The 12,636-nt window shown below is 46.7% G+C and overlaps 1 protein-coding gene across 20 annotated transcripts in view; it reads right to left on the bottom strand.

Annotated features, from left to right (window-relative positions):
• LOC123996746 (receptor-type tyrosine-protein phosphatase F-like) overlaps positions 1-12,636 on the bottom strand; it is a 454,750-nt gene that overhangs the window by 90,134 nt on the left and 351,980 nt on the right. For 15 of the 20 annotated variants that reach the window (XM_046300391.1, XM_046300410.1, XM_046300406.1 and 12 more), the window contains one exon: positions 5,532-5,558. The exons of the other annotated variants lie outside the window; for them this stretch is intronic. In XM_046300391.1, coding sequence (XP_046156347.1) covers positions 5,532-5,558 — 27 coding nt within the window. The remainder of the gene's footprint in view (positions 1-5,531; positions 5,559-12,636) is intronic. 20 annotated transcript variants of the gene reach the window in all.

Here is a 12,636-nt window from a genome sequence, read left to right on the forward strand (position 1 = left end):
TTAACATTAAGTCATGGGTTGCATCACAAATGGCACCTTATTCCCTATATAGTGCACTACTTTTGACCAGGACCCATACGGCCCATAGGGCTCTGGTCAAAAGCAGTGCAATATATAGGGAATAGGATGCCATTCAGGACGTAGATTAGACATGATGAATGATTCTGTTCTACATCCAAGGGAACTCCGTCAAGGCTTGTTTAAATAAAGCCAATCAAGTCGTCATGACTTCCAGTACCAGTAGGCTTCAGATCAAGTCCTCTGGTCCCCTCCACCTCAATCACCAGGAGGGCCTAACACTAACCAGTCCACCTCAATCACCAGGAGGGCCTAACCTTCACCCTAACCCTCCACCTCGATCACCAGGAAGGCCTACCCCTCACCCTAACCCTCCACCTCGATCACCAGGAAGGCCTACCCCTCACCCTAACCCTCCACCTCGATCAGCAGGAAGGTCTAACCCCCACCCTAACCCTCCACCTCGATCACCAGGAAGGCCTACCCCTCATCCTAACCCTCCACCTCGATCACCAGGAAGGCCTACCCCTCACCCTAACCCTCCACCTCGATCACCAGGAAGGCCTACCCCTCACCCTAACCCTCCACCTCGATCAGCAGGAAGGTCTAACCCCCACCCTAACCCTCCACCTCGATCACCAGGAAGGCCTACCCCTCACCCTAACCCTCCATCTCGATCACCAGGAAGGCCTACCCCTCACCCTAACCCTCCACCTCGATCACCAGGAAGGTCTACCCCTCACCCTAACCCTCCACCTCGATCACCAGGAAGGCCTACCCCTCACCATAACCCTCCACCTCGATCACCAGGAAGGCCTACCCCTCACCCTAACCCTCCATCACCGGGGAAGGCCTACCCCTCACCCTAACCCTCCATCACCAGGAAGGCCTACCCCTCACCCTAACCCTCCATCACCAGGAAGGCCTACCCCTCACCCTAACCCTCCATCACCAGGGAAGGCCTACCCCTCACCCTAACCCTCCATCACCAGGAAGGCCTACCCCTCACCCTCCATCACCAGGAAGGCCTACCCCTCACCCTAACCCTCCACCTCCATCACCAGGAAGGCCTACCCCTCACCCTAACCCTCCATCACCAGGAAGGCCTACCCCTCACCCTAACCCTCCACCTCCATCACCAGGAAGGCCTACCCCTCACCCTAACCCCCCACCTCCATCACCAGGAAGGCCTAACCCTCACCCTAACCCTCCATCAACAGGAAGGCCTACCCCTCACCCTCACCCTCACCCTTACCCTCCACCTCCATCACCAGGAAGGCCTAACCCTCACCCTAACCCTCCACCTCCATCACCAGGAAGGCCTAACCCTCACCCTAACCCTCCATCACCAGGAAGGCCTACCCCTCACCCTCACCCTTACCCTCCACCTCCATCACCAGGAAGGCCTACCCCTCACCCTTACCCTCCACCTCCATCACCAGGAAGGCCTAACCCTCACCCTAACCCTCCATCACCAGGAAGACCTACCCCTCACCCTAACCCCCCACCTCCATCACCAGGAAGGCCTAACCCTCACCCTAACCCTCCATCACCAGGAAGGCCTACCCCTCACCCTCACCCTTACCCTCCACCTCCATCACCAGGAAGGCCTACCCCTCACCCTAACCCCCCATCTCCATCACCAGGAAGGCCTAACCCTCACCCTAACCCTCCATCACCAGGAAGGCCTACCCCTCACCCTCACCCTTACCCTCCACCTCCATCACCAGGAAGGCCTAACCCTCACCCTAACCCTCCACCTCCATCACCAGGAAGGCCTAACCCTCACCCTAACCCTCCATCACCAGGAAGACCTACCCCTCACCCTAACCCCCCACCTCCATCACCAGGAAGGCCTAACCCTCACCCTAACCCTCCATCAACAGGAAGGCCTACCCCTCACCTTAACCCTCCACCTCAATCACCAGGAAGGCCTACCCCTCACCCTAACCCTCCACCTCCATCACCAGGAAGGCCTAACCCTCACCCTAACCCTCAATCACCATCAGATCTTCAGATGTAGGATCTTAATTTGACGACCCTGTTGTAATGTAGGATATTTAAAACTTGTACTTGTATTTGATGTTTAAAAAGTTTTTTTTTAAAGTACATTTCCACTACACAAATGTCCATGAATTATTATCCACATTTCCTGTTGCTGCAGGAAATTATTTTCCTTTTTTTAGCAAACTGGCTAAAATGAAGAACCTACATCTGAACATGTCTGGCATTAGGAACAGATTCTCCTGCCACTCTGATACATTTTTCTTTCCTCTCACAGATGATGTCAAAAGACTCTGGAGCAGAGCATTCCAGTCCCGGGGGGACTTTCTGTTTCTGTGAGGGATGGATGGGATGGGTTTGATTTCCCTGTGACACTGTGAGTCCGGGACCTCTGTCTGTTTATTCTAGGATGGTATCAGAATATGAATCTCTATACAGAGGAGGTGGGATAGTATCCACCAACACACACACACACACACACACACACACACACACACACACACACACACACACACACACACACACACACACACACACACACACACACACACACACACACACACACACACACACACACACACACACACACACACACACACACACACACACACACACACACACACACACACACACACACACACACACACACACACACACACACACACACACACACACACACACACACACACACACACACACACACACACACACACACACACACACACACACACACACACACACACACACACACACACACACACACACACACACACACACACACACACACACACAGGTATGCATGAATGCACAAACAGTAAATTGGCCAACAACAATATATAAACAACACAAAAAGAAAGGCTACAACAGAAACATACAGACCAACAAATCAACAGTCTGCATCACAGGGCCGTGTGCACCTTCCATAACACAACAGAAACATACAGACCAACAAATCAACAGTCTGCATCACTGGGCCGTGTGCACCTTCCATAACACAACAGAAACATACAGACCAACAAATCAACAGTCTGCATCACAGGGCCGTGTGCACCTTCCATAACACAACAGAAACATACAGACCAACAAATCAACAGTCTGCATCACAGGGCCGTGTGCACCTTCCATAACACAACAGAAACATACAGACCAACAAATCAACAGTCTGCATCACAGGGCCGTGTGCACCTTCCATAACACAACAGAAACATACAGACCAACAAATCAACAGTCTGCATCACAGGGCCGTGTGCACCTTCCATAACACAACAGAAACATACAGACCAACAAATCAACAGTCTGCATCACAGGGCAACAGTCTGCATCACTGGGCCGTGTGCACCTTCCATAACACAACAGAAACATACAGACCAACAAATCAACAGTCTGCATCACAGGGCCGTGTGCACCTTCCATAACACAACAGAAACATATTCCCGTGCACTACTTTTGTCCAGGGAACAGACTCTATTCAAAAGTAGTACACTAAATGGAATAGGGGGCAGTTGGGACATGGACTAGAACTCACAGTTCTGCCTGAGAACCCCCTGCGCTCCACCCCCAACCAGATTTCTCACACACTCGCCTCCCTAAACCCTCCACACTCCCCCACTTCAAGCCGTACACCTACACCCTCCACACTCTGAGCCGTACACCAACACCCTCCACACTCTGAGCCGTACACCAACACCCTCCACACTCTGAGCCGTACACCAACACCCTCCACACTCTGAGCTGTACACCAACACCCTCCACACTCTGAGCCGTACACCAACACCCTCCACACTCTGAGCCATACACCAACACCCTCCACACTCTGAGCCATACACCAACACCCTCCACACTCTGAGCCGTACACCAACACCCTCTGAGCCGTACACCAACACCCTCTGAGCCGTACACCAACACCCTCTGAGCCGTACACCAACACCCTCCACACTCTGAGCCGTACACCAACACCCTCCACACTCTGAGCCGTACACCAACACCCTCCACACTCTGAGCCGTACACCAACACCCTCCACACTCTGAGCTGTACACCAACACCCTCCACACTCTGAGCCGTACACCAACACCCTCCACACTCTGAGCCGTACACCAACACCCTCCACACTCTGAGCCGTACACCAACACCCTCCACACTCTGAGCCGTACACCAACACCCTCCACACTCCCAGCACCACCCACCTTCCTCACACAACACACTTGGTAAGTAAGAAGCATAAGGAGGAAAGGAGAAGCATTTTAAGGAAGAAATGAGACAAAGACATTTCCATGAGAATTCCTAAAAATAAATGTTGTTCCTGTTTTGTGACAAGTGAAATGTTCAGTTGGACGAGAAAGGGACCTGCTGTAAGAAGGTTGCTGACTGATTGATGACTGACAGACTGACAGAGAGTAAAGGTGGAGAAGCATTACTATCTACATGTAACTGCCAAAATAAAGGAAACACCAACATAAAGTGTCTGAATAGGGCGTTGTGCATCACGAGCCAGAACAGCTTCAATGCTCCTTGGCATAGATTTTGCAAGTGTCTGGAACTCTATTGGAGGGATGCAACACCATTATTCCACAAGAAATTCCATAATTTGGTGTTTTGTTGACGGTGGTGGAAAACAGTGTTTCAGGAGCCGCTCCAGAATCTCCCATATGTGTTCAATTGGGTTGAGATCTGGTGTCTAAGATGACCAGGGCATATGGTTTACATAATTTTCATGCTCATCAAACCATTCAGTGACCACTCGTGCCCTGCGAATGGGGGCATTGTCATCCTATGGGGGCATAGCCATGGTAGCCAAAATAATCGGCATCTGGGCCTGCCCAGCATTTTTATACACAACCCTAAGCATGATAGGATGTTAATTGCTTAGGAACTGCTCAGGAACGACACCTGTATGGAAGAACCTGCTTTCAATATACTTTATATCCCTCATTTACCCAAGTGTTTCCTTTATTTTGGCAGTTATCTGTATGTGTAAATTAAGATCTAGCTATAAAGAGAAGATCCATCCAGAAAAAGATACTGTAGATAGTGAAAACAGAGAGTAGAAATAGAGGTGCAGTGAAAATGGCCTAGGATGGAAGAGAGTGGAGTGGAAGACATGAATAGGACTAGGCTATAGCTAGAGAACTTACGAGATAAACTGTAGCATGATAATAATGCTCAGTTAAGGTCATGTATAGGTTATGACTCATATCATAGAAATCTGTTTTAAGGAAGAAGAGGCACTTTACCCTATTACAGGTACACATTACATGAATTATTCTGACGTGGAAAATCTTATTTCACATACTATGTGCTCCCTGTCTAGCTCTTTCTTTCTAAAGTGAAATGCTCCTACGAGTCTGACTGCTTGAGGTTAAGGGAAGGAGAGAGTGTTAGTCCCCAGACAGAGAGAAAGGGAGAGGGATTGGGAGAGGATAGGGAGAGAGAACAAAGAGAGCTCCCCATGGGCCCATGGACCTTCAAACTGCATCGCACCCAGCACACACTACACACGCCTCCTACTCACATAGTCCATGGTATCCTCAACGTTCCACTGATGACAGGAAGCAGACAGGAGGGAGGGAGAGAGGAAGTCAAACACAGAACAGCATAGATGGAACAAAAAAAAAGATTGAACTTTTTTTTCTCTGTAGGTAAGAAAAGGGCCATAGGCCATCCTACAGGCACTGCAACAGCGGCATGCTCAGTCTCCAGGTGATTAGTGACTGGAAGACTGGGAGAGGAAACTAGAGGGGGAGGGAAAGGGTTAACATGCAGCAATGGATACAGGTAGATGGGTGGAGGGAGGGTGGTTGCTCTCCACAGCCCCATCTAGTGAGCAGGGGAGCACAGCTCCTAGTCCTGAGGGGCAATCTGTGTTGGTTGGGACATTACATTTACATTTAAGTCATTTAGCAGACGCTCTTATCCAGAGCGACTTACACATTGGACATCCCTGCTGGTGTACTTGCTGTGTGGGTTTATCGATCAGGGGAAGAGAAATATCAAAAGACAATCCCGATAACTTACCTGCAACGTCATTCCAGCCTCTTGCAAACATGTACTGTGTCTGAAAACATGTCAATATGTATATCCCAACCCTTGACAAAACATAAAGGTTCCCAACAAATTCATCATTCTTAGAAAGTGGCCTGCATGGTTTTGAGACACAAATCGACTACCTTGTTATTCCATTGGTATGATTGATGCTTTTTGTTCAGATATTTCAGATGGCCAATAGTGGGTGACATCCAAGCCAGGATGAGATTATATGAACCAACACAAAAAGGAAGATAAGAAATAACAAGAAAAATCCTCTGAGCTATAGGGTGTAGGAAGTAACTCTGAAGTCTAAGTCGGTCTTCAATGTGATGATGATAACAAGCTCTCATCATCTAGAGAGAAAGAAAGTGGGGGAGTGTGTGTGTGTCTGTCTGTCTGTGTCAGTGTGTCTATCTCTGTGTGTGTGTGTGTGTGTGTGTGTGTGTGTGTGTGTGTGTGTGTCACTGAGAAACAGAGGGAGAGAAAGACAGTGAGAGATAGACAGAGAGAGAGACAGACAGACAGAGAGACAGACAGAAGTAGAGAGTGAGACACCCATAGCTATTGGCTGGTGGTTTAGCTGTCCTGTGCTGATGTAATGTGCCTGTCAGTGAGTTGAGATTACATTTCACCTTCAGAGGTTAGAGCCCTTTTGCTTATTCAGCAGCCAGTCTGGAGATTACATTTTTAGCCGTGAGGTACCTGCACCACCTATTCCCTTCATTCACACTTCCCTTTGAAATAAAGCTGGCTAGAGCCCCTTAAACCTTACAGCCCCGTCCCAGCCACCCTCCTAGGCTCGCCCCCTCCATTCCAGACTCAGCCAGTAGAGGCTATTTCTCTTCTGAGTAAAGGCAGTAATGGCTGATGGAGATTTGATTTTCTCTCTCTCTCTCTCTCTCTCTCTCTCTCTCTCTCTCTCTCTCTCTCTCTCTCTCTCTCTCTCTCTCTCTCTCTCTCTCTCTCTCTCTCTCTCTCTCTCTCTCTCTCTCTCTCTCTCTCTCTCTCTCTCTCTCTCTCTCTCTCTCTCTCTCACAACACATAGCAGGTACCACAGAATAATTGATTCAGAGACACAGGGCATTTGTATTCTGCTCCACGACCTTGCTGACTAACGGAAAATAAAAGACAAAGGGGCACACTCCATTTTCTAGATTCTTAAAAATGAGTTATCATAAACAAGGGCTTCAGGGCGGGCAGACCAGGGGTACAGTGCTAGTCCCCTATTGGAAGTGCAGGTTATGCACTAAATCAAGGAAAGATGCATCATCATAGCACAGCGAACGCTAAGGACAATAAACAGTCTGAGAAACAGTCTCTGTTTCATAAAGTAAGTGCTGTGTTTCTTCACTAGCAAGGATTCTGTCTGGAGTTTAGAGTGAGCCATAATCGTAACATATTCCAGTTGTCCTTTGTGATCACACACTATTTCCTTAGTAGCAGTCTTAGTAGCTCGGAAGAAAAACTATAGAATGGGATAAGCTATTCCAGAAACTAAAGTGCCATCCTAAAAACACCTCAGAAAGAGATACTGACTTTCTGTAGCATTAGTTGTGGCATTACATGTAATATTAGATGTGATATTAGATGTGATACTAGATCTAACATTAGATGTGATATTAGATCCAATATTCGATGTGATATTAGATCTAACATTAGATGTGATATTAGATCTAACATTAGATGTGATATTAGATCCAATATTCGATGTGATATTAGATCTAACATTAGATGTGATATTAGATCTAACATTAGATGTGATATTAGATCCAATATTCGATGTGATATTAGATCCAATATTCGATGTGATATTAGATCCAATATTCAATGTGATGTTAGAGGTAATATTAGATGTAATATTAGATGTGACATTAGATGTGATATTAGATGTGACATTACATGTGACATTACATTCAATATTAGATGGGATATTAGATGTGATATGGCAAACATCGTAGTTGAGAGTACTCCCCCTAAACAGAACACTTCAAATGTGTTTATCAGAAATATCTTAGCTGGAGGCTATGTCATCACATAACACAAATGATCTCCACAACCCATAAAACACTTGACCACAGAGTCAATAACCGAAGACGAGTGAAGGGAAAAGATTGACACATTCTCATTACACAGTGAACCATGAGAAAATAGTGTACATTTGACTTAAGTTGAGTGGAATTGAGTGGAAAAGCTCTTTGATGGAATGTGTTGTGAGTCTTGACTCTAGTTTTTAAAGGAGGAGGTGGTGGGAATGTGAGGTGTAGGTGTGGGGGCGGTACTGAACTCTATACTACCTTGTAGCCTTGGAGTAGCTGCCAGTCTCAGCATCCTTCTTTGGGTGAGGTCACGACTGTGTGACGGTGGCCCCTGAGGGACAAACTGAACACATCAAAGGCCCTTTAGCCTGTTTGACCTCAGTGTTAAATGAGTCAGTGAGTAGAACTGGAAGGCCGGTACACAGAGTACCACATAGAGCTTCAAGGCTGTGTGTTTGTGAGTGGATGTCTGACTCTGACGCTGTACTCCAAATGGCTCTCTATTTTAAAAGAAGTGCACTATATAGGGAATATGTTGCCTTTGGGATGCAGCCTCTGACTAAGCAGTGTTTATGCAGTATGTGTCACACAGGGCAGGTCAAAGGGTCACTCATTCACTCACTGACACCAGAAAGGTCAGTGCTACTGGACTACAGGACTTTGGACAACACTAAAGCTATAATCTACTCTACTTTGCTGCACAGTTCTATTAATAAGAAACTAGACCACTCCATTGACTGTTAGCAAAGGTCCTTCATCTCCAAGGTCATGGGTTCAATTCCTGCAGGGATTGTAAAGACTTAGTCACATTGAGTACCTTATTCCTCTTGGAGTGACTATATGTACTGAATACTGTATAAGGAGCAACTGGCCTGTTTTCGTTATAAGATACTGAAGAATTTATAGATATTCCTTTGTCATGTATATTTGCTTAGGCATAGGTTGCATTTTGTTGACTTCTAGAGACAGTCTTATCTAGCGTTATTCATTTAACGGTGGTGTTTATTTCAGTCAAAGAAAGCCTCAGAGATGCTTTGTCAAGATGAATTATGTGGGCAGATGTTGCATGAGGAACCTATAATTCACCCACAGCAGCAACAGAGAAACTTTCAGCATACTATAGCAACACTGAGACAGGCATCGGTTGCAAAGGTCTCCCAAAATAAATTGAAAATCTCCCTTTTCTTGACCTTGTACTTTTCTTTATTTCATAATTCCTTGTAAAACAGAGAGAGGCCTCTGACACTGAATAAAACATAAATGAGCCCTTCTCCTGATGCTAACAGCATGGGCTTACAGCTAGAGTATAACAGCTCCCTTCTGTTTCAAAACGGAAATGACAGTAGACTGTCTAGTGCCTGCTATTCCAACAGTGAAAGTGGAGACCGCAGCTGAAAACATCCTTTTAAGTAGGAGACACTTATAACACAGTGAGTACAACACCCACACTGACAAGAACCCATCTCATTATAAAATTGCCATACCTATCCATTTTTCCTGTGTGCTATGTATCTAATCATTTCCTGTGATCAAATGACTGTCTTCCTGGCACTTGACTGTGACAGCGTGCCTGATACCACTACATCTCCCTCTCACCCTCTCTCTCCCTCTCACCCTCTCTCTCCCCCTCTCTCTCTCTCGTTTTCTCCCTCTCTATCCCTCTCTCTCCCTCTCACCCTCTCTCTCCCTCTCCCTCTCTCTCCCTCTCTCTCCCTCTCTCCCTCTCACCCTCTCTCCCTCTCACCCTCTCTCTCCCTCTCACCCTCTCACCCTCTCTCTCCCTCTCACCCTCTCTCTCCCTCTCCATCTCTTTTTAATGAAGAGTGTCCCATAGCCTGTCCTTTAGCAGCGTAGCAACTCCAATCCTTTTCGGAACATTTAGTTTTGTGACGGGTGGTCGGTCGCTCAAGCAGTTTTAATACAGCTCTATGGTCGTGGATGGCAGAAGGCAGTATATATGTCTTGCTCCAGTTAGCTTCACACATAGCTGCTTGCCTGAAACGCATCGAAGCATGCCTGGCAGCTCTGCTTGAACAGGATTAAGGAAATACCTTAGGGATATGGGTTAAATGGAAGGCGAGAAGACTGTCTACTGTATGCTGAACATATAAATGCAACGTGCAACAATTTCAAGGATTTTACTGAGTTACTGTTCATATAAGGGTGTCAGTCCATTGATATAAATGTATTAGGCCCTAATCTATGGATTTCACATGACTGGTGCAGCTATGGGTGTGCCTGGGAGGGCATAACTCTACCCACTAGGGAGCCAGCGCCAACAATCAGAATATGTTTTTTCCCCACAAAAGGGCTTTATTACAGACAGAAATACTCTTTAGTTTCATCAGCTGTCTGGGTGGTGGGTCTCAGGTGAAGAAGCTGGATGTGGAAGTCCTGGGCTGGCGTGGTTACACATGGTCTGCGGTTGTGAGGCCTGGTTAGACGTACTGGCAAATTCTCTAAAATAACGTTGGAGGTGGCTTATGGTACAGAAATGAACATTACATTATCTGGCAACAGCTCTGGTGGACATTCCTGCAGTAGGACATGCCAACTGCACACTCCCTCAAAAACTTGAGACAGCAGTAGCATCGTGTCGTGTTACAAAACTGCACATTTTAGAGTGGCCTTTTATTGTCCCCAGCACAAGGTGCACCTGTGTAATGATCATGCTGTTTAATCAGCCACACCTGTCAGGTGGATGGATTATTTTAGAAAATAAAATATGCTCACTAACAGGGATGTAAACACATTTGAGCACAACATTTGAGAGAAATAAGCTTTTGTGCATTTGGAACACTTCCGGGATCTTTTATTTCAGCTCATGAAACATGTGACCAACACCTTACCTTATTTAGATTTTTGTTCAGTATAGTTATTAAATGCAACTGTGCTACTGTTTTTATTATTATTATTATTATTTATTTATTTGACCCCTTTTTCTCCCCAATTTCGTGGTATCCAATTGTTGTAGTAGCTATTATCTTGTCTCATCACTACAACTCCCGTACGGGCTCGGGAGAGACGAATGTTGAAAGTCATGCGTCCTCCGATACACAACCCAACCAGCGCGCATCCAACCCGGAAGCCAGCCACACCAATGTGTCAGAGGAAACACCGTTCACCTGGCAACCTTGGTTAGCAGGCCCGCCTCCCTAACGACGCTAACAACGCTAGGCCAATTGTGCGTCACCCCACGGACCTCACGGTCGCGGCTGGTTACGACAGAGCCTGGGCGCGAACCCAGGGACTCTGATGTCACAGCTGGCGCTGCAGTACAGCACCCTTAACCACTGCGCCACCCGGGAGGCCACAACTGTGCTACTGTTAACAAGCACTATAGTGTTCAAGTTAATTGTTGCAGACTACACTCATGGAGAAGTCACTAACAACGAACAAATACACAACTGGGACATTCAAGTCGTAGCAATTTGACAAGAAGAATGTGTATACTGCCATTTGTGACGTTACAATGTGCATTGTGAAGGTAACAAGAAAGAGAGAGAGTCCAGAGCCTCTTTTCTCTGTGCAGTAAATATATGCCAAAGTGTGGGCTTCAAGCACCAAGGTTGCCCTTGTTTAGCGATAATCGCTCCTTACCACCCACACACCACGACAGACTCTCACTCTCTCTCCCCAATTCCCCTCCTCTTTCTCTCCTCCACTATCTCTCCGTCACTCTCTCCTTCTCTACTCCACTACCTCCCTCCTTCTCTCGATCCCCTCCACTATCCATCTCTCCCTCTCACAGTGACCTGTCTCTGCTGAAGCATACCTTTTCCAGGGCTCCAGGAGACACAGATCAGTGTTTGACAGATCAAGCCAATCTTATCTGATCAGACAAGCCTCATGCTTCACAGCCATCAACACTGGGGCCTCTTAGAATCCTTCAGGTGTCCAAAAATGAGAGAGAGAGAGAGAGAGAGAGAGAGAGAGAGAGAGAGAGAGAGAGAGAGAGAGAGAGAGAGAGAGAGAGAGAGAGAGAGAGAGAGAGAGAGAGAGAGATAGAAGATAGAAGATAGAGAGAGAAGATAGAGAGAAGAAGAGAGAAGATAGAGAGAAGATTGAGAGAGAAGATTGAGAGAGGGAAAACAGAGAAAGAGAGGGAGATAGAGACAGTGTGAGTGAGTGAGTGAGTGAGTGAGAGAGAGAGACAGAGAGAGAGAAAGAAGGGAAACTTCCAGAACCCGCTGGATTCTCCAATTACATTTAACAAAATACAAATCACGAATTCCAAATGGCTATACTTACACACTTTAACATCTACCTCAGCTCTGGCATCTTCCTCAATATTTGGAACCAAGGACTGATCACCCCAATCCACAAAAGTGGAGACAAATTTGACCCCAATAACTACTGTGGGATATGGGTTAAGAGCAACCTTGGGAAAATCCTTTGCATTATCATTAACAGCAGACTCGTACATTTCCACAGTGAAAACAATGTACTGAGCAAATGTCAAATTGTCGTTTTACCAAATTACCGCACGACAGAAAACATATTCACCCCGCACATCTTAATTGACAAACAAAGAAACCAAAACAAAGACAAAGT

The sequence above is a fragment of the Oncorhynchus gorbuscha genome, linkage group LG15 (assembly GCF_021184085.1).
Source record: "Oncorhynchus gorbuscha isolate QuinsamMale2020 ecotype Even-year linkage group LG15, OgorEven_v1.0, whole genome shotgun sequence".
NCBI classification, from domain to species: domain Eukaryota; kingdom Metazoa; phylum Chordata; class Actinopteri; order Salmoniformes; family Salmonidae; genus Oncorhynchus; species Oncorhynchus gorbuscha.